At 61.1% G+C, this 18,720-nt stretch overlaps 1 protein-coding gene across 4 annotated transcripts in view; it reads left to right on the top strand.

Moving 5' to 3' along the window:
• The window catches only part of DNAJB6 (DnaJ heat shock protein family (Hsp40) member B6), a 55,061-nt gene extending 37,935 nt beyond the window's left edge, over positions 1-17,126 (top strand). For all 4 annotated transcript variants that reach the window (XM_082662340.1, XM_082662342.1, XM_082662341.1 and 1 more), the window contains exons 9-10: positions 12,589-12,792; positions 16,902-17,126. In XM_082662340.1, the coding sequence (XP_082518466.1) occupies positions 12,589-12,792; positions 16,902-16,984 (287 nt within the window). In that variant the 3' untranslated portion in view covers positions 16,985-17,126. The remainder of the gene's footprint in view (positions 1-12,588; positions 12,793-16,901) is intronic.
• The last annotated feature ends 1,594 nt before the right edge of the window (positions 17,127-18,720 follow it).

The raw sequence follows: 18,720 nt of genomic DNA, 5'->3' as shown, positions 1-18,720 counted from the left end.
GACCCGGGTGAGTTCTGCACTTTGTGGAGAGCCATGACTATTTCTCCTTTTCCCTCTGGCCCCAGCATTCAGGGAACAAAGACTCCTCTTCTGCAGTCCAACCTCCATAGGAATACAGACCCCACGAGGGCAGGCTTTGCCCATTTTCTTGCTGCTTCTCCCTAGCCCGTGGTGCTGGAAGCATTCCCTAAGTATCTGTTGTATAAATCATCCCATGGCACTCATTTCCACTGTGCCCCTGGAATGCTGCCTGTGAGCCTGGGAGCACCGTGTCTCCCAGTCCGAGAGTGCCGAGTAGCCACTAGGTCTGGTTTGGGAGGACTGGGGGGTGCATCTTGGTTCATGACACTTCTTTGTTCTTTGGACCACTGAATAGTCCATGGTGGTGGAGTTTCACAGTCTAGTAACTATAGCAGCTTATTACTTGTCCTTTTCTATCCCAGTAGGATTGATTTGCTTCTTGAAAGGAACACAGAGCACAGCAGCATCGTGCTGTTCTCCCCACCCCTTCCCTCGTCCTGTCCTGGTCCCCAGAGGCATTCAAGGCATCGGTAGGACATCACGAGAACAGGACTTTCTTACCTGGAGCACGTCCCAGGGCTGTAGGACCCAGAGCTGGGCCTGCTGTAGCAGAAGCAGCGTTGCATCCTTCCTCCCGTCGTCTCGTAGGGAAGACCGCATTTCCTTAGCGTGTGATGCGGGGAGTTCCCTGCCCTTGCGGAGCTCCACGCAGCTGGACGGCAGCGCGAGCCCGCGGGCAGGGTGTGGACGTGCCTGAGCATACTGCAGGCGGTGAAGCCGGGAGGGGAGGTGGCCTCTTTGAGGCCTTCCTGGAAGTAGTGGTCAGACTTCGGTCCTTCCGGGGGCCGTCCCAACCTTCTGGTGGCCATCCCTCCACCCCAGGTAGGTGCAGCGGGCAGGCACAGTGTGACCACGGTCTTAAGAGACTAATACTAGGCTTGTTCCCCTAATTCTTTTTCAATAATCGGGATTTATTGGTTTTGAGGATCAGTACACAGGACATTCCAGTTTGCACACAGTTCTTGATGTGTGTACCAAAAATCTAAAAAGTCATGTAGATATTTTTCTTCTTGAAACAGTAATTCCAGCGACTTTCCAGCTTAAGTTCTGGAGGTAGCATTTCCTTAAGAGGATGTCAGGTACCAGTATCTTCAAATGTGGACAAAGCTGTTACACCCCGAGTTCCACTGTTGCACAGTTTACTGTCATACACACTGTACCTACATACATACATATGTTAGCCGACTCACTAGGGAACCTGGTTGGACGGCCACCAGCACAGGTGTCTGAGGGCGCTGAGCTCTGACTGGGACGGCCAGCGTCAGGCAGAAGCCAGCGGGGAATAGGAGTCATTTACGGTATTCAAGACGCGTGAACTGTATGAGTGGGTTTATATCCAGTTGCCGCGTGATGTGCCGTGTACTACAGCGTGTGAAGACCACCCCCAGCATCTTCGGAGTGTTAGCTGACACCCGTTCAGAAACCACTCTTTTCTGGTTGTACCAAAAAAATACCGCCAAATGATTTCCCCTCTTTGAGTCGTTTATACTTGAAAATGGGATGATGTGGGATTTCTTCCTAATTAAAAATGTTTCTGGAGCTCCTAAAAAAATCTTGCATTTACCAAAGAGGTGATAAATACACCCCTGTGATTGCACAAGGGGGAAGATGGGGACCACCCACGGGGCGCGGCTGTGCCCCTCCCAGCGCGAGGCAGCCAGACGCCCGAGCTTCCTGGTGAGCCCCTTCATCCACTGGGCTTTACACCTCCCTCTCACTCTGGTTTGCATTTGCTTCCAGGGAAGAGTTACCCTTTCCTGCTGCCGCCTTTCCACTTTGGGGGAACATTTTCCCCTCTGCCGCCCCTCAGTCAGCGGCAGTGAGGAGGTGCCCGGAGCCTGCACCCAGCTGGGCTGCACTTGCTGCTGTCGGCCCCAAGCCGAGGCCGAGGGCTCTCACCTGACACACCGGCGTGCTGGAGGTGACGCCAGGCCTCTGGTAGCACGGGCTCCAGGACCGGGCAGGCGGGCAGGCGAGGCGGTCTCCGCGCGTGACGCCTGTGCTTCCCCGTGCCGCGGGCCGCCCGAGGGGACCGTGCGCAGTCGACCCGTGCTCGCGTGTTGGAGGAGCGTGGAGGAAGGGTCCTGTGGAGGCCCGGTGCTGGCTGCTGGCCGCCCTGCTGGGCAGGGTCTGGGTTCCAGCTGCTTCTGGAACGGCTGTGGTCCCGTGCGCCTGGCTGGGGCAGCCGCCCAGCCCGAGGTCTGTGCCTGGGGCTGTTGGCGCCCGTCGCACCTCTGGCCTGAGAGTCTCGTGCAGCCTGGGGAGCGTCGGCGCTCCTTTGTTCCCGTGACTGTTGAGGTGTTGGCGTGCGTGCGTGTCCTTGGAGGAGGAGTTCTGTTGAATCGGGTGCCTAGAAGAAGTTGAATAGTCGGGTGGAGAAATGTGGGCATTTAAAGCTGGAAGCCATAAATTGCTTTCCACAGAGAGTATGTGCCTACCAACGTACTTGTCAATACTGGCTGATAACAGTTGTTAAACTTCAAATTTCTGGTTAAATTTCTGGTTACTGTATGAGGTGGAGCCTCTTGGTTGTTGGCGGCATCCCTGTTTTTCTGCAGTTGTTCCCTGATTTCACAGGCCCCTGTTACATCATGGTTTTATGAGTCCTTTGCTTGCTCTGTTAAAGTGATTTTCCTTTTCAGTTGTCATGTTTACATTTGACATACTGTGTGTTTTTTTGGGGTGGCCTTTTGTTTAATGTCCTACATGTTCCACAACTAAAAAATTTTCATTTTTAAATTTTTTAAAATTTTTTTGTGGTACTTGGGCCTCTCACTGTTGTGGCCTCTCCCGTTGAGGAGCACAGGCTCCAGACGCGCAGGCTCAGTGGCCATGGCTCACGGGCCCAGCTGCTCCGCGGCATGTGGGATCTTCCCGGACCGGGGCACGAACCCGTGTCCCCTGCATCGGCAGGCGGACTCTCAACCACTGCGCCACCAGGGAAGCCCAAAAATTTTCATATTTTTTTATGTACTTTCACTTGTATGTCTGTTTGCTTCTTTAATTTACTTGGAACGTTTGTATGTGTTAAAAACACCCAACTTTCTCCCAGATTTCTTGCCAGTGTTAATACCTACTATATCTCATTCAACACACAACTGTTCAGGACTTGTGTTCTCTTGTCCTTTGGGTCTTCTTTTCGGCCCGGGTTGCACTTTGTCATGTGGTGTCCGCTGGTGGAGTGCTTTAATGAAACAACTGCGAGTTCATGGCACATGGCCGCTTAGTCTACGTAATACGGTTTTTTAGTAAGTCTTTAACGGATGTCAGTATCGAGAAGAAGCTAGAATCACTCGAGATTTTTATGTGGATTAAACTGTGTCTTTAGGAAAATAAGATTTTGTGAATATAAGACCCTACCAAAATTAGAATGTTTATTCTTTTTGATGATTTATTTCAGTTATTGTTTATTACGACAGCCTTCGGTCATTTTTTTATTTTTGGCTGCGTTGGGTCTCCGTTGCGGTGCACGGGCTCCTCATTGCGGCGGCTTCTCTCGCTGCCAAGTACGGGCCCTAGGCGCTGGGCTTCGGTAGTTGTGGCGCGCGGGCTTAGTTGCTCTGCGGCATGTGGGATCTTCCCAGACCAGGGCTCGAACCCGTGTCCCCTGCATCGGCAGGCGGATTCCTAACCACTGAGCTACCAGGGAAGCCCCTTCGGTCATCTTGATGGAAGTCGTGCTTCAGCCGCACGGTCCAGTCCCTGCAGCCTGAGTGAGGACTGAGCAGGAAAACCTGGTGGCTCGCGCCTCAGGGCGGGCCTGTGTCCCGCGGGTGCTCAGGGCATCAGAGCATTACTTTGTCCTTTACGGAGCGGGTGGTAGGAGTGCCCCCGACAGCACACAGCCCTCGCCCCTGCTTCCTCTCCGTAGGTCCTGATCCTTACCCTGCTGCTCTCGGGGCCTTTTTCAGCCAAGCGGGCACGTGGCCCCAGAGACGGTGGTCTCTGCCGGAGGAGTGTGGGCCTGGGGCTCTGCGAGCGCGGCCTGCTGGGTTCCTTCTCCCTCTGCTGCTTCCCCTTGTGCCGGGGGCTCGGCGGCTCCTGGGCAGAGTGACGTGCCGGGGTCGGGAGGCCGGGGGCAGAGGCTGGCTCTGCTTCTGCCTCCCTGGGTGGGTTTCCATGTCGTGATTGTTCTCGAAGCGTACAACCCCCGGGGGTGTGTGGTGGTGAGATCCGAGCTCCAGGCGCTGTTGGCCAGAGCTGTGACACCCCTACTTTCCGGGTGAGTGTGGGGCCCCATCCGCCCGAGCCCGGCCGGCCACGCCCTCCATCCCGGGGTGCTGTGATGCCTCAGGAACTCCCCATCCGAGGAGCAGGTTGCTGAACTGCCTGCCCCGCAGCTGTCTCCACAGACGTTAAACGAGTGAAGGGAGAGGCGGGCGCATGCGGGGCTGGCGGGTGCCTCAGAGCAGGTTAAGGGGCTCCACCCTCTGTGACGTTACCATGAAGGACGCTCGCAGCCGTGGTGCTGGGGGGAGGCCAACCCCACCAGCCCCTGACGGGAGCTTTCGACCCTTGGTGTGGATTCTGTGCAGGACTTAAGTTCAGAGGGGCTCGGACAGGAGAGTTCCTGCTGTTGTCTCCTTGACCTTTACCCTCGGTCCGTGATCCTGCCGTGTCCGCACAGCCGCAGCCAGCACCACCGCCCACCTCCTGCCAGAGCCTGGGCCCCTCCTGACTGGGTCCCCCTTCGCGTGACCGCCTTCTCGGTCCGTCTGATGGTCTGTCTGACGCGTCGCCACCGTGTCGCCTGCCCGCAGTCTGGCAGCGAGAATTAAGTCGCTCCCTGCTTAGAATCGCCTGCGAGGTGCTGGCGACTTGGCCGTGTGCCCGCTCTTCCTGCGTCCTGTCCCATCCTTGACGCCTGCCCTGCCGCACCCGCGTCACATCGTGGTCTGTGCCGCCTCCCGAGGCTTCCCCGCGAGCCTCTGTGCCTGGCTTTCTTCCCCATCCTGGGAGCGGCGCCTGCTCTTCCTCGTCTCTGCCCCTGCTTTTGTCTCCGCGTCCTCCGCCTTGTTGTGTCATGGTTTTCTGTTTGCGTGTGTCCAGCACTGAGTCCCTGAGAGCGAGGCAGCATCACGTGTGTCAGGCACTTATCAGGCCCTAAATATTTGAATCCTCTCTTGGGCCGGTGATGCATTTTTGGATGTCTGAGTCATCTGCATTGGTGTCGGTGGTATGCATGATAGGAAGGAGTATGGGATTAACCCCTGCCCCGACCCCTCAGAGAAAGGGCACAGCAGCCACCGCGCGGCCTGCTGGGTTGCGCGTATTTGGAAAGAAGCGGCTCTGCTTCTATATGAGGAAGTTTGCTCTCCTTTGCGTGTTATCAGCCAGATTCCTGCTGCGCGTTGGGGCTCCACTTGGGGAAAGAAGCGGGGCACGGGGGTTGGTGGTTGTGCCCGAGGGACGGCGGCTGGAACAGCCCTGCATAGTTCCTCGGTGACTTCAGGGAGCTTTGCCACAGGGGCACGGGTGGGTTGCGCTTTGTTTTGAAATTTTATCTAACTTGGTGCTACGAGGCAGGATGTTTTCTGTTTCCCAAATGAAAAGGATGCTTGAATTGTATCCCACGTAAACTTTAGTTAAATTCATGTGCGTTAATAACTAATTTCTGCAGAGGAAAGAGTTAGCAGAAATTATGCCAAAACAGTAAATTCTGTTTGGGTTGTAAGAGTGGATGTGACTTATTTATTTTTCTTCAAGTCATGTGTTTCGCCTTTATGTAGTAAATCGCTGAAACAATTAGTGAATTTTCCATAGAAGAGGACTCTTTCAGCAGTTACAGAAACGTATGGAGATGTTGGAAGAGGCTGTAGAAAGAAGCCCAGAATGTGGTTGGCTTTCAGCAAGCGTGGTGTTGGGAGTGGGGGGGTGGGATGGGAGTGGCGGTCATCTCTTCTTGGCGTCAGCTCTTGGAAGTTTAGGTTGTACCAAGAGGCCCCACGTGGATCTTTGACGGCGGGTGTGGGTGGCCTGCGTGGGGGCCTTCTCTTCTCATGAGGGGGGCGCGTCCTCCTGTCCTTAGCAGGTGCTGGACGTCGCTGTCACCTCCTCTGACGGACTCAAAGCGTCTGCCGTGTGGCGGCATTTTGTGTCCCATGACCCTTGGTGGGCAGCGCCCTTCTTTTGGAGAAGGTTTTTGTTCAGAGAAGAGCCAACCCTGGGACGCCCACTCCACCATCCACATGGGGCCGGGGGGCGGTCTGGAGGCACGAGGGGTCCTGTGAGTGCTAAGACCACCCCTGCCCCTCCCTGAAAGTGGTTGCCGCCGATGCTGAGTTCAGCAGCTGAGCATCGCAGAGCCGGAGGCTCCTTCTTTAAAGTGGAGGAGCACTGGCTGCAGGCGTTTTCTTGGGCGGGTGGTGGAGGCACCTGGGCTGTCGTCTGGGTGTCAGAGGGATCCTGTCTTTAGGGAAGAGTGTCTCGCTGAGGAGCGCCTCTGTGGGCCTCCCGGGCAGCGTCCACCATCTGGGAACCTTCCTCTCCGCTTCGGGAACCACAGGCTCAGGAGTCGTTTTGGCGACGGGGCTTGGGGCAGCGGTGTTTCCTCACGCGGCTGGACTCACAGCCCATCCTCTGAACCTGGAATGGAGCTGGGCCAGTGGCGTGAGTCCCTCCCTCCTGCCGTCTGAAATCAGGGCCCCACGTGCTTAGCCAGGGCGGCTGGGCCTCAGAGGACGGATCTCCGCATCCAGGACCCCCTTGCCCGAGGTCCGGCCTCCCTGCCACACCCTCGAGGCCCGAGGTGTCTCTGCTGCTTCAGCGGTTATGTCCCATAGCCAAGGGTGCCTTGCTGGGGGCTGGGGAGGAAGGGGGTCTGAGGGCAGAGCGTGGCACAGTCCGGCTCAGTCCTCCCCACGCCCACACCTGCAGGGGAGGGAGATCCCGGGCTCTGCTCTGCCTTCAGGGAGAGGCCTGGTTAGTCCCCTGTCACGGGTCACGTGGTCCAGCCCCCTGGGCCTCCCCGACTCAGGGGACGGACGAAGAAGCCCTTGGAGCTGGGGCGGGTCTTGTGGGAGGACTCGGGGCGTGAGGGACGCTGTGAGAACGAGGAGCCCCAGGCGGCACGACGGGGAAGCCCTGGAACAGACTGGGACGCACTGGAGCCGTCAGAGCGGATGCGGGAGAGGCCGCCAGCAAGGCCTCTGTGGAGCCCTCACCCAGGCGTCGGCGTCTGCCTCTGGAGCTCCGGCGCTGCTTTTCCCGGGGCCTCTCACGTCCCCTTGAGACGCCTGCCCTCCGGGGGAGGGGCTCCCCCTCCACCCAGGTGCTGGGCCGGGCACTGGCGTCCCTGGCCCCGTCTGCCCTGAAGGCAGAGCCACCTCTGCCCTTGAACAGGCCCGGGGGCGCCTCCGGTGCCCGGCTTCGGGGTGCACACGACAGCCGCTGGGGGCCGTTTCCAGACCTCTGCCATCTGCGTCCTGGAGCAGCTAGGGCAGCTCCTGGGGCGAGCCGGGCTGCGGCGCGGGGAGACGCGGTAGAGGCCTGTGTCGGTTCTGAGACGTCAGCTGGGCCCGGGGACAACGGCGCTGGGTCGGGGCAGGACGGCCTCCTTCCCTGCCCTCCAGGTCTGCCCGCTCTCCTTCGCCCGCTGCACGTCTGCCGAGCCTCCTGTGCCCCTCGGCTTCTCGTCTCCTGCTCAGGAGCCGTGGGACACAGCGGGCCGCACGGGTCCGCTCACCCCCGCTGTGTGCAGTGAGGCCAGGTCCCTGCAGGGCAGGCACCGTCGTGAACACGTGACGTGGCAGGAGTTGGCTGTGCTGATGGCCTTATTCAGAGCGGCAGCAGCAGCGGGCCGTCTTCTCGGACCAGGGGGTCCCGTGTCGCCCGCAGCTGGTTGCGCTTGTGGGTGTGGTGACCGCCCCTTCTGTCCGTCTGTCAGTGCCTGCTGGTATTCTGTGTGTAGTGCAGTGGGTTCAGAATGAGCGCTTGAGTGAACACAAGGGATTCCTTCCAGAAGGTGTCCAGCGGAGACGCTCAGATAAGCTTCTCAACAGCCATCTTTCTTCTTTTCCCCAAATCCTTTTCCCGGCACTTGAGAAATGGAGGAGCTTTATGGGGGCCTTGTGGGGTCTGTGGCTTGACCACCCTGCTCCAGACCCAGGGCCTCTGGGGCTCGTGATGTTGGAGGGCGGGCCTGGGCCACAGAGGTGACGGTGTAGGTGACGGTGTCCACCAGGGCCGGCTCGTGCGACAGTGAGGCAGGCACCCAGCTGTGTGTCCATCGCAGCTTCTGAAGGGCTCGCCTCGGAGCCTAAGCCCGAGAGTCCGGCTCTCAGCTGTGGGCCCTGCATCCATCCCTGGACAATCCCTGGTCCAGAGACGGTGCGGCTGGGCCCTCAGGGAGGGGGCTTCACAGAGGTGAGGCCGGAAGTGGGAGGGCGCCAGTATTTGCCCGGGGCGGCTGCCGGGGGAGGGGGTCCCCAGGACCCAAGAGTGTCCTCACCTTCACCCACAGCAGGTCCCAGTCTTCGGGGAGGTCACCAGACCCTGAAGGCCTGGAGTGTATACTGTGCTGTGCACTGGGAGTTGTTCCGGAACGCCAGGAGGAACGTCTTAGTGACCGTTTCGTCCTCTGACCAGACGGCAGACACGGAGCGTGCCCAGCGGCCCTGAGAGCTGGGGTGGCGGGGGCCTGGAGACGGGCTGGTGTGTGCAGCCGGGGCCCCGGGGTGACAGCACGGCTGAGGGGGCACGCTGGGCGGATGCGGGTCCTACGGGAGCCACCCGGCCTGTGCGCTGGCGCCGCTGAAGACCGTCAGGGAGCAGGGCAGGTGGCCGTGCCCTGCGCGGGACGCAGCCGGCGCTGTCCGTTCACCGGGCCTCCCGCGCCCACCTGGCAGGTAAGTGTCGTCTGTGCCCACGGCCGTGTGGTCCTGCAGGTGGGGTTTCCCTGGGCGGAATGGGGCAGGGGGAGCACCACCTCTTCTGAGCGGCCGACAGGGACCCTGTGGGTTTGAACTGACCTGAGGTGAGTAACATAGCGGCGGGCCGGCCCCCGGGGTGCCCTTACCTCCTGGGATGCCCACCCCTACCACGTCTAGGCCCGTCGCAGTCACGCAGCCACTCAGAGTGAACACGCTGATGTGTGTTGTCCAGCACCTGGGATGCTCAGGCTACACCTGTGGGCAACGTGTCATCCTTAAGGTCTCATCAAAGCCACCGGGCGTGGTTGCGTGGTTGCGCCTGGAGCCGGGGAGGGGCCGGCTGCTCACCCTGGAGGCCTCCCCAGGTGGAGACAAGCTGAGCCTGTGGCTGGGCTGCTGGGTGCCGAGCTCCCTGGCCCTGACGCAGGGGCCGCGAGCCTGCAAGACCCTGCGGCCATGCTGGGGCTGCCCACGCTGCCCCACCTGCCGCGTGCAGTGCGGTCAGGTCGCCGTGGTGGTGTTCTGTTAGCCGCGGCTCCGTGGGGCCCCCTCCCCTGGGAGGGCTTCGTGGATGGGGGAGTCGTACCTGTGTCTGGACCCCGCAGAGCCCCCGGGGGGTGGAATGGCCCTGAGTGCCCCCAGCCCTGGCCCTGCCCTGGGACCCTCGCTCGCACACGTTCCTCCTTCAGACAGGCGTGTTCTGGGAGCGCTCTGCTCTCGAGTAAAGCCTGCGTCCAGTCGGTGCTTGATGACCCCCCTCGGCGGGCACAGGGGCGCCCCTGCTCGAGGGACGGGGAGCAGATGTGACGGCCGCGCCCGGGGCCTGCTTCCTCAGCTCAGCGGTCCGTTTGACTCTGAGAAGCCGCCGTGATGGTGGCCATAGGTCCCCAGGGGACTGCTAGGGGTGGCATCTGGTGTGACGGTGGTCAAGGCCACGTGCGCCGACCGCCAGGTGCTCTCTCCGAGCGCTGGCCGCACAAGCGGCTCGCGCACGTCTCTTGGAGGGAGGGGATGTGCTGTTGGGAAAGACGATGAGCCCGGGGCACCCCGCCGAGGAGCAGTACTGGGAACGTCGGAGGCCCTGCAGGGCGAGGAGAGCCTTAAAATGCATGCCCGGGGTCACCATACTTCTTTGCGGTGTCAGAGGAGGTATCCTCTGCGGAGCGGGGGCGCTGTGAGCGCGGGGTGGGGGGGCTGGCGTGGGTGACTGGGGGTGGGGTGAGCTGATGTGGTGAGAGGGAGTGCGGTGAGCGCGGGTGCGGTGAGCGGGGTGTGCTGAGCGGGGGTGCTGTGAGCTCGGGTGCGAGCGGGGGTGTGGTGAGCTCGGGTGCCGTGAGCGGGTGTGCGGTGAGTTCCGGTGCGGTGAGCGCGGGTGCGGTGAGCGGGGTGTGCTGAGCGGGGGTGCAGTGAGCTCGGATGCGGTGAGCTCGGATGCGGTGAGCCGGGTGTGGTGAGCTCGGGTGCGGTGTGCGTGGGAGGGGTGAGCTCGGGTGCGGTGAGCGGGGGTGCGGTGAGCGGGGTGCTGTGAGCTCGGGTGCGAGCGTGGGTGTGGTGAGCTCGGATGCAGTGAGCGGCTGTGCGGTGAGTTCGGGTGCGGTGAGCGGGGTGTGCTGAGCGGGGGTGCTGTGAGCTCGGGTGCGGTGAGCTCGGGTGCGGTGTGCGGGGGAGGGGTGAGCTCGGATGCGGTGAGCGCGGGTGCGGTGAGCGGGGTGTGCTGAGCGGGGGTGCTGTGAGCTCGGGTGCGAGTGTGGGTGTGGTGAGCTCGGGTGCCGTGAGCGGGTGTGCGGTGAGTTCCGGTGCGGTGAGCGCGGGTGCGGTGAGCGGGGTGTGCTGAGCGGGGGTGCAGTGAGCTCGGATGCAGTGAGCCGGGTGTGGTGAGCTCGGGTGCGGTGTGCGTGGGAGGGGTGAGCTCGGGTGCGGTGAGCGGGGGTGCGGTGAGCGGGGTGCTGTGAGCTCGGGTGCGAGAGTGGGTGTGGTGAGCTCGGATGCGGTGAGCGGCTGTGCGGTGAGTTCGGGTGCGGTGAGCGGGGTGTGCTGAGTGGGGGTGCTGTGAGCTCGGGTGCGGTGAGCCGGGTGTGGTGAGCTCGGGTGCGGTGTGCGGGGGAGGGGTGAGCTCGGGTGCGGTGAGTGGGGGTGCGGTGAGCGGGGTGCTGTGAGCTCGGGTGTGAGCGTGGGTGTGGTGAGCTCGGATGCGGTGAGCGGCTGTGCGGTGAGTTCGGGTGCGGTGAGCGGGGTGTGCTGAGTGGGGGTGCTGTGAGCTCCGGTGCGAGCGTGGGTGTGGTGAGCTCGGATGCCGTGAGCGGGTGTGTGGTGAGTTCGGGTGCGGTGAGCTCGGGTGCGGTGAGCGCGGGTGCAGTGAGCGGGGTGTGCTGAGCGGGGGTGCAGTGAGCTCGGGTGCGGTGAGCGGGGTGCTGTGAGCTCAGGTGCGGTGTGCGGGGGAGGGGTGAGCTCGGGTGTGGTGAGCGGGGTGCGGTGAGCGGGGGTGCGGTGAGCTCGGATGCGGTGGGCGGGGGTGCGGTGAGCTCGGGTGCGGTGAGCGGGGTGCGGTGAGCTCGGGTGTGGTGAGAGCGGGTCGGGGCCAGTACTTGAGCTCAGGTGTCTGGAGGAGAGGGAGGGGAGGCCCCACGCCTGTACCCAGCACTGAACTTGGCGCTCAGGGTCGTGTAAATGGTGCGGAAATGATTGTAATCGCGCACCCCCATGAGAGAGCAGGTCTTCGTTACAGGGAGCATCTCTGCAGGGCTGTCGTCCTCCGCGTTGGCGGGGTTTGGGGGGCGGGGGGGGCCCGGCAGCGATGGAGGGAGGGTCTGCCTGGGGAAGAGCTCGAGTGGGCGAGCACCTCGGGTCACACTGGCTGTCACCTGCTTGGGGCTCAGCGGTGTGCGCCCTGGACGTCGTCGTTTGGGTGACGGGCCTACCCACCCTCCAGGGAGCAGGGTTGTTGAGGCACAGGAAGGCTACTGTCTGGTGTCACTGCTCCCATCAGACGGGTTGTGTCCTGCCTGCATTGTTACCAGGTTTCTGACAGCCTTTTCCTTAAGCCCTGCCAACCCGCCGTGTGACTGCTGGTCAGAAACCCCCCAGAGAATGAAATTTGAAGTTATTCGGTAACTATTATCATTCGTTTTTAATTTTATTGCTAGTTTCCACCTAATGTGCAAAACTTCTGTTTTTGGAAAGACCGAGAGAAACACGATGTGGAGAGCAATGAGCAATGTTCTTGGCTGTGTGTCTGGTGAAGGGGACCGTGCGTGCGGGTCCCCGGCCCAGAGCTCGCAGCCGCCCTGTGGCACGAGCGGGCGGGAAGCAGGGTGGCCGCAGGGCTGTGCAGGTCCTGGCATCACAGCTGCCTGAGAGAGAGACCAATGGCTGGCCCGGAGCCCACTCCTCCGGGGTGACACCCTTGTGCCGATTCTGAGGGTGAAATTTGTCATGGGGGCCCCGTCCTCCTCCCTCCTGAAGGTCGAGTGTGCTTTCAGGATTCGCTGCCGACCCCCTGGGGGCCGGGTGGGGAACTGCCGCTGTCACTGGATTTCCACGCTCCTTTGGTTTCCTCTGTTCTCTCTGGGAAGATCCGGTTGAGGCACCAGGACCTCCCGCTGTGCAGCTCATGCCCGTCTCCGTCCTGTGCTTTCAGGTGTGGCCGACGAGGACGCCTTCGCAGAGGAGTGCCGGCGACGAGGCCAGCACGCGCTGCCCGGCCAGCCCGCCAGCACCAGTGCCCGTCCTCTGAAGTCCCAGCGGCCGGCCTCTGTGCCCAAACACGCGCCCCACCCCCCGGGTGAGGGCGAGGACCACCAGGCCGGCAGCAGCTGGGAGCCCCCGGCCGCGTTCCCCGCAGGTGTGCACGGGGTGTCCGCCGCGGAGCCTCCCCGCGGGGCTGCCTCCCGGCCTTCCCGGGGCCCCCGAGGACCGAGATGGCACCTGTGTTGCTGCGTCCTGGCCTGACGGACGGGCAGGCGGGTGGGGGGAGGCCGCGTGGAGCCCACATTAAAGCGGGGTGCCGGTCTCCCACCACGGCATGCAGTGTGTTGTTGTGGGCAGCAGCTGAGCCCCTTTGTGTAACTTCCAACTTCATACTGGGAGTCTGATCCCGCAGAGCGGCCCGCCCAGCCTCTCCTGGGGGCCCTGCGGCTGCAGCCATGCCTCCCTGCCTTGCTGTTGAGTTACAGGCAGAACCTGACACCCGCCCCCAGGGGTCCTGTGGTCAGGTGGATGGGTGCTGACCCACCCTTACCCCAGGGGAGGTTTCCCACCTCTGGATGCAGTGAGGCTTCGTGACCCCCTTTCTCCAGACCCTGCTCTGCCCTCTTCCAGCTTCTTGACCTGTAATTTCTTAGCCCAGATGGGTCTTCGAAGTGTGTTCCCTGTAGAAAGTTCTGGATTACTTCTGACGGCATGGCTGTGCACGCAGGCTGACCCCGGCTGAGTCTAAAGGCCGATGTAAATCTGGTTTGAGTTACTCATCAGTTTGAAGCGTTTGTGCCCGTCTTGGCTCTCAGCCCTGGAAGTCGCCAGATTGACCACCGCAGGTTATGTGGAGGAAGAGCTGGATCCTTCCTTGGTCCCTTGTTTCAGGGTGACGTCTCTGTGTACGTCGTGAGGTTAGTTCTGTGAACCTAGGGCAAGAAAGCATCATCTGCACGGGGAACTGGAAGGATGAGGTCTATCCCTTTCTTCTCCCAGAACTTTCTGTTGGGAGCTCTGTCCCTTCAGTCCCCTTCTGGTCCTTTTCATGTGGAACAGGGTGTGTGTGTGTGTGTCTTGAGGAGGACAGGGGATTTGTCCCATCCACCCCCCGGAAGGCGGGTGTCCTGGGTTCTGAGCCAGGGTGCAGAGCCCCGCGGGACTGCGCGGACCTGGCCACCGGCTGCCAGGGAGCAGTGCCACCCGAGGCAGATGGGCCATTTGGGAACGTTAGCCTCTTCCTGGGTAACTGAAAGAAAAATAGAGGTGATTGGAAGGGCCGTGTGGATTCAGAAAAACTTGTTCTGCCTCGAATGGGCGTGTGGCTGTTCTCCCCAGGTTTACCGTCACCTCCTGGTCCTGGCCGCTCGTTGGCTGGACTTGGCGAGGGGCAGGGTTGTAGATGCAGTTTCCCTGAACAAATACGATTTGAACAGGGACTTCACGGGCTGTCCCTTTGGTTGGAAGGTTACCATAAACCTGGGTGTCTAAACTGGGTGCGAACATCCCAGTTCCCAGGAGTGAGGCACGTGGGCTCAGGCCTGCCCGGAGGAGCCTTGTTGAGACACCTAGCTGGCTTCCTGAACGGGAAGTGGACCTGGGGTCACAGTGAGGCCCGTGCTGCCTCTCAGCGCCAGAGACCAGGGCTGTGGACGGAAGGAGAGTAGCCACTGCTGGGGAATCAGCAGAAAAGAATTCTTCTTTGTGAAGTCTTGTGCTTTGTCAGTTTTTACCATCAGGTCCCTCCCAGGTGTCGTCTCCAGGTGGGGAAACTGTTGACTTACGAACCCCGCACATGCTCACACACGAGGGCGAGCAGTGGTCTTGTGCGTTTGCCGAACGCTTCCTGCCCGTGTTCCACAGCGGTGTCGGGCGGCCAGGGCTCGGCCCGGCAGGTGCTGGGCGCTGCGGAGCACGCCTCTTTTTTGTGTGTGGTTTGTTTCCTTCTTTCACGTCAAGCTACGAGGCCTTCAAAAGAGTGTCAGAGTGAATCACCAAAGAATTAAAGATACGCTTTTTACATGACTAGAGTGAGCTCGTTTGACTTCTTATCGAGAGACGATAGAGCTGCTCCGGAGGAAGACTCCAAAACTGGGACAGTGGAAAGGCTGCTGGGGTAACAGGGCAAAGCTAGGTGCCCGGTGGGTCAGGGCCTCCAGGGAGCAGAGTGATGGGCCCCCGTCCTGCCCCGCCACGCCTGCCCCTCCAGCGGGCGCTCTCCGCGTGGGCTGGAGGCTCCCGCGGCCACTGCCTGCCAGGCTTTCACATTGCGGGCAGCTTTCTTAGAAGCGTGTGGTGAAGGGCTTGGTTCCCTACAAAGTGTCCGGTGCCCCCAGTTGGTGCTTCAGCCATGTGAGCAATCGCCGGGCTAGGTGCCCCCGGGGCTGGCGGGGTGGGCAGTGGCCTGGCGGGTTCTGAGGATTTTAGGCTAAAAACGAGCTCTCGCTTGTGACGCGCTCAGGCCGCAGAACATGGGCTTCGTTGCTCCTGGGAGCATCTCCCGTGTTGACGGTGCGGCCCGTGTGGTTCAGGGTCCGGGTGCGGCTGGGGGAGCCTTGGCCCGTCTGCGGGGGGAGTTCTGTGTTCAGCCCGACGGTGCCTTCTTGCCGGCATTCACTGTGTTGTTAACCTGCTGTGAGACGGGGTGACCGCCCCGGCTTTATTTCAGAGGACGCATCGCACGCCTCTCGGAGCCCGTAAATTAGACGGCGAGATGTGGATAAAGGATTAGTGTTTTTCATTTATGGATTCCACACACGCTGGAGGTCTATCGAGAATGTGCAACTGTGAAAAAGGAAAAATTATTCAAAGTGAAAAAGAAATTCACGAATGAAAGGATAACATTGATCCTTTAACTTCCCAGCTCTGCCCGGTGTGTGCCCGGGGGCCCCTTCTGGCTTAGGAGGTTCATGAGTGGAGACGGGGCCGGGGCCTGAGTATGAGGCAGGAGAGGGTCCCGGCGCCCCCATGGCCCCCTCGGTCGGTCGTCGTGGTCGAGTGTGAAAGGGACAGCTGAGAGGAGCAACTTCTGGCCGGAGCAGCCTGGTCCCAGGGACGGGGCTGCCGTGTGCTCGCGGTGGGTTAGCAGGTGTTTCTTTTCCTTCCTTTTGGCTTATTGTGCAGGTAGCTGAGTCAGGCAGGAGGACGCTGGGCGTGAGGACCTCCAGGGCCCCTGCCACGACCCCCGTGTCAGGGCCACTTCCGTACAGCACGTGACCCGGATGGCTGTGCTGCTGGGAGAGCAGGCAGGACACAGGCCGCAGAGCCCTGGGGGCCGCGCCAGCCTCCACCCTCTGCGAGCGGATTCCCAGAGCGTTTGAGTCGGTGGTGAGGCCGGGAGGCCCCGGCAGCCTCGTTCTGTTGGAGGCATATGTGTGTCCTCAGCTTCCCCCCCGCCCCACAGCGGGCATCGTGATCAGGTCCCGGTCGGCTGTCGGCGCCCACCTAACTGACCCCGGGCCCGGGCCACCCAGGGGTGGTGCTGTGTGGACACATGCGTGTTGTGAACAGACTGGGTCTGGGTTCCGTCTGGAGAGAGACCGTGTTCTAAAATGGCACCTGCCTCAATTTAAAATCTCGAGGATGCTTTTATGTGCTCTTCTCAGCAGGCTTAGGGGCCCACGTGCATGAGGTCGCAGGCCTGCCGTGACCCTGGCCTGGTTCTAGGCTGACGGTTCAGAATGATCCTTTGTTACCAAATTCAGCATCTCGCTCCGCCCACATCTGTGTGGACTAACGCAGCGCAAGGTCCTGAGCTGTGTTTGCAGAAATAACCTGGAGCTCTTCTGGCTCTTTGGACAAAATCTCAGGAGGGTGAGCAGGTCACACCCGCCTCTTTCTCCCCTGGCTTCGGGCAAGCACACAGCACAGGGGAAAAGGTTGGCGTGGGGCATTGGTTGAGCCCCGGACCCTGTAACAGCTGGGCTTCTCCCTGCAGAGGGGGCCCCGGGGAGGCCCATGCCCCGAGGCGGAGCCTGCCCTGCCTTGTCTCCAGGTGACCTGGGGCTGGGTCGTGGGGACAGATGATGGGCGGGCCCGCGGGGCTGGGATGCTGGTTGGATCATGTTAGAGCTTTACATCCGCCAAGTTTGAAGTCCGTCCATGTTTTTGTTGAGCCTTAAATACGGAGCAGGTAGGAGTGAGGACACATAACTTTATCGCGAGGTTGGTTGGTTTTAACCGGGGGGATATCTAGAGACACGTTTGCCACTTGGTGGGGCCGCAGCTGCTCCTCTGCAGTGTTTCACACGCCTGTTTCCTTAGGATTCAAAGAAGGTGGCAAGAGGAAGAAGCAGAAGCAGAGAGAGGAGTTGAAGAAGAAGAAGTCGACCAAGGGCCGCCCGTAGACGGGCCGCAGTGGAGCAGCGGGCGGCCAGCCGAGGGGCTGCACACACGCGCTAGGTGCCGTACCTGCTTCTCCACCGCCCCGAGACCACACCTGCTTGGCGCTGGGGACGCTGGGGGCACACCGGTCAGGGCCCGGGGGGCGGGAGCATGGAGCCGCCGCACCGTCCCTGCTTCTCCAGCTCTGCGGCCGAGGCCACCCCTGCTTGCCTGGTGCGCACCTGCGGGGATGCTTGCAGCTTTGGCCGTGTGGCGCTCCCGACGGCGCGTGCATGCTCGCGACACGGCCTTCGCTCCTCCGCTGAGTGTATGAACCTAGACTCAAGCACAGGGCGACGTAAAGGTGACTTCTGACCCCGGGTGACCTTCTCTTCAGTTTCGGGGGAGCCAGACCTTCACTGTGACCTGGCCGCTCGAGGTGTGGAGCCCCCTCACGGTTATGGTTTGACTTCTAATCTTCTCGAATAGCCCGTCTTTCCTTGGATCCGTAGTTGTTTGGGCAGGGACACAGGAGTCTACAAAGTTCTGTTCAGTAGTAGCACCTCTGGCTTTTAGGTTAGGCTCAGGCTGGGGGGAAGCAGACGAGCCCCTCCCACATGCAGCTCGTGAGGTACTGAGCACGGGCGCCGAGCCGGGTACGGGCGCCAGCACCGGCTCCTTCAGAAGAATCGCTTCCCTTGGGCCGGGGTCTCCCAGCTTCCCGCAGCGACTCCTCCGCAGGATCGAGGCCCCCAGCCCCCTCCCCGCCTGCCGTCAGGGCCCCTCCTCTCACTCCCGCACCCGCCCGAGTCCCCTTTCCCTTTGCCTCCGGGCACCGAGGGCATCGTGAAAAGCTTGGATGGGGTTCTCAAACGCCAGCAGCTTTCACCCAGCAGTGTTGGGAGCCCGGGCACTGGGGGCATAGCTTTCATGGCCGAGCCGCGGGCTTGGGCGCCGGGAGCGAGTGTGGCACGTGTGATTCTCGGGTGACTGTGCAGTTTGCTCCGTGTGCCTGCTTGTGGTGGAAGGTGGTGCGGACTCTGGTGTTGGATGCTTAGTGTGGACAATGTAACCATGAAAGCGTAACGGATTTTAAGTGCCACCCACGTAAATAAACTGTAAGCGTTATTGACTGACACTTGCCATCGTTTATAAACATCAGTTATTAGTAATTAAAAAGAAAAGCAGTTCTTCTCTGTCATTTCAGTTATGAGAGATCAAGTGATATTCTGGGGGCAAAAGTCGATCCTGAGATGCATTACCGTAGGGTGGAAATGTTGTTTTAAAGATGACGGTGCCACTGAATGTACGATGTATGAAACCAGCGGCCTTGCTGACACCATGGGAAGCACGGAGATGAGCCGGGCGTTCCTCCAGACTCTGTCTTGGGCGAGGACAGTGTTCGCGTCCCGGGGCCGTGAAAGGAGGCTCCCTCCTAGACCTCGGAGCCTCTCCGAGTGGCGACCACCACGCACGACGCCCTGACATGGTTCAGCTGCTCTCAGCCCAGCTTCCCTGCTGTGGGGACCCAGGGGGAGGGCTGGCCCGACGCGAGGAAGGTTTCAGGTCCTCAAGGCCGGTCCCCCAGGATAGGACAGACACAGTGTCCGTGCCATGGGGTGGAGCCCCGGCGGTCATCAAGCTGCTGGGGACCGTCTTCACACAACCCTGCCCTGCAGGCCGCTCCTGAGTGAAGAGGGGAGGCCCCTGGAGGGGAGGCCCACAGGTGGGTCCCGCTTCGGAGGAGAGGGGAGAGGGG

This window comes from Grampus griseus (genome assembly GCF_964374135.1).
Source record: "Grampus griseus genome assembly, chromosome: 9".
Taxonomy (NCBI): domain Eukaryota; kingdom Metazoa; phylum Chordata; class Mammalia; order Artiodactyla; family Delphinidae; genus Grampus; species Grampus griseus.
The sequence above is the reverse complement of the archived record's forward strand: the minus strand, read 5'-3'. Positions and strand labels throughout refer to the sequence as shown.